At 44.0% G+C, this 2182-nt stretch overlaps 1 protein-coding gene across 1 annotated transcript; it reads right to left on the minus strand.

Moving 5' to 3' along the window:
• Positions 1–397: 397 nt before the first annotated feature.
• LOC139721334 (uncharacterized) lies at positions 398–1597 on the minus strand. The gene has a single exon (XM_071632653.1). The coding sequence runs from the start codon at positions 1520–1522 to the stop codon at positions 1112–1114; it is 411 nt and encodes a 136-aa protein (XP_071488754.1). The 5' UTR covers positions 1523–1597; the 3' UTR covers positions 398–1111.
• Positions 1598–2182: the final 585 nt, after the last annotated feature.

Below are 2182 nucleotides of genomic sequence, written 5' to 3' on the forward strand. Positions count from 1 at the left end.
TTGGTAGAAAAACTTTGATGATAGCAAAATGATATCAAAATCGTAAGCAATCCATTTTCGGCGAATGTATATCATTAACTCTGGTATGTATGCTATCCAGTACTTGTAATGCGACTGAAGGTATTCAAGTTTAATGTGTATACTTTCAAGGTATTTTAATCTCGTACAATTCTTTCAAGTAGGGTTTTTTTTCTGATCTTGCAAAATACTGAAAACTGTCATTGATGTAAAGTTATTCAATGGTGGCGTTTGTAAGTGTGACTTAACCTCGAATTATCATATCTCCACCTTATGATTCTTCAATTTGACTATTTCCTGGTCATATCACCATAATCATTCAATTTGTACCATACTACTGGAGACATGTAGAATGACCTCCATATCTCATCCGTTAAACCAAATATAGATGATTAATGCACGACGTAGTTTCTGGCATATCGAGACAATGATGACGCAGGCTAGATCCGTGCGTATACGAAAATTTAGGAATTTCAAATGATAACTCCTGAACAGTCCCCATATATTGTATGGTTGACGTCGAATAACTTTACGACCTCGCCGATGCTGAACATCATCCGTTCGTTTTCAGCGTCGTAGTTCTGAGGTTCAAAACACTGACATTGGTATTCATTTTCGTGTAAAGCCAGTGACTGCACTCACAAACTAGCGTTTGAACCCGAGGTTTTTCATCCCCGCCGGAGCTTCGGTGATCTAGTGCCCGACTCATTCTATAATGTCAACACCTGCTATTGTTATTGATTGGTGTTCTTTCCGAAGGAAGAATCTGTGAAAAAGATGAGTGTAAGAGTGACATCGCACCATAAATGATATTCCTCTCCTGTCGAGACACCCGTAGAGGTAAAATAACGAAGAAGGAACGAAAAGCCAATGCACCCGAAGGTATACCACCAGGCGGGTGTGTTCGAAACGGCTCAACATCTGCCTATTCAGCTTCATTGATGCAGGCTGTTTAGCCAACCACAACCGAGTGACGACATCTGTTCATAAGGCAATAGCAGTCTCCTGAAACTTGTGTTATTTTTCCCCCTTTCTTCTCCTTCTGCCACCATGCAGGTAGCGTCAATGCATTCCACAGACTCGTGGCGTCTATTTACCTCTCTTCGTCGGCATCATCGCAGGGGGTAATCTCGTCTTCGGGCGGCCGGCTGGAACACTCGGCTTTCGTCGTAACCTTGTCCTTGTCCGGCTGCTTCTGAGTGAGGATCAGCTGCTTCATGGCGCGCAGCGTGTCCGTGGTACCGTAGTCGAGCGGTGGCGGGGGCGCACTCTCGTCTTCGGCGTCCGTCGTACTTGATCGGCTAAGCCGATGGTTCATTCGTCGCATCTCCGAGCTCATCTGCTCGATGGCTTCGTTCGTCTCGAAGCGTGCCTCGGAAATGTTCTGCCGGATCTCCTGCAGCATCTGGCGCTGTCGTTGGCGGCGCTCTGGTGACGTGGCGCGTCCTCCTCCTCCTCCTCCTCCCCCCAGCGTGCTATTTTGGCGCCCAACGACTTTTTGCATGATACTCTGTGAAGGGTGTAGAATAAGTAAATACACAAACAAATTTAACAATCGGTGAGAAATATCTTAAACTAAAGTAAAGTAGATAACAGATGAAATTGATTTCTTATGGATAGATGAAGGGAAAAGAATAAAGATAGCTGTTTAGCATGGTGACAATAGCAATGTTTCGTGGTTTCATTAACGTTTGCTCTGGCTAGAAAGCGCTTGAGGGATGGATAACGATCATACGCAAGGTACGTACTAATAATCCATGACTTCATTCAGACAAAAGCTAATTGGTAACTCGATTAACAGACGGATTATCTCGAAAAGGTTATTTGTTATATCCCAAAAGCGACTTGGTTAATATAACAAGCAAGAAAAAAAAAGTGAGATTTGATGAGCCTGTACTCCTTGCAGAATTGCCATTTTCAATTTGACTACATTGAGAAACGGCAACGTCTGAAAGTGAGTTCCAGACTTCCGAAAGTTCTACTTTGTGATCGGAAAACAACAACAGCAACATCAGGAGCGGAAATGGCTGCTACACCGAGACGACAGACTGTCGCTCGGAGCGCATTCATTGTTAAACAGCTTTGGAGTAGAATTCGGGCAGACACTGCCTAACATTAGGCAGATTAATAGCGGTATAACTGATCCCAAATGAACTCGTCGCCA

Source organism: Diadema antillarum, unplaced genomic scaffold (assembly GCF_040938485.1).
Source record: "Diadema antillarum isolate AM-2024a unplaced genomic scaffold, OU_Dant_1.0 scf00000141, whole genome shotgun sequence".
Lineage (NCBI taxonomy): Eukaryota > Metazoa > Echinodermata > Echinoidea > Diadematoida > Diadematidae > Diadema > Diadema antillarum.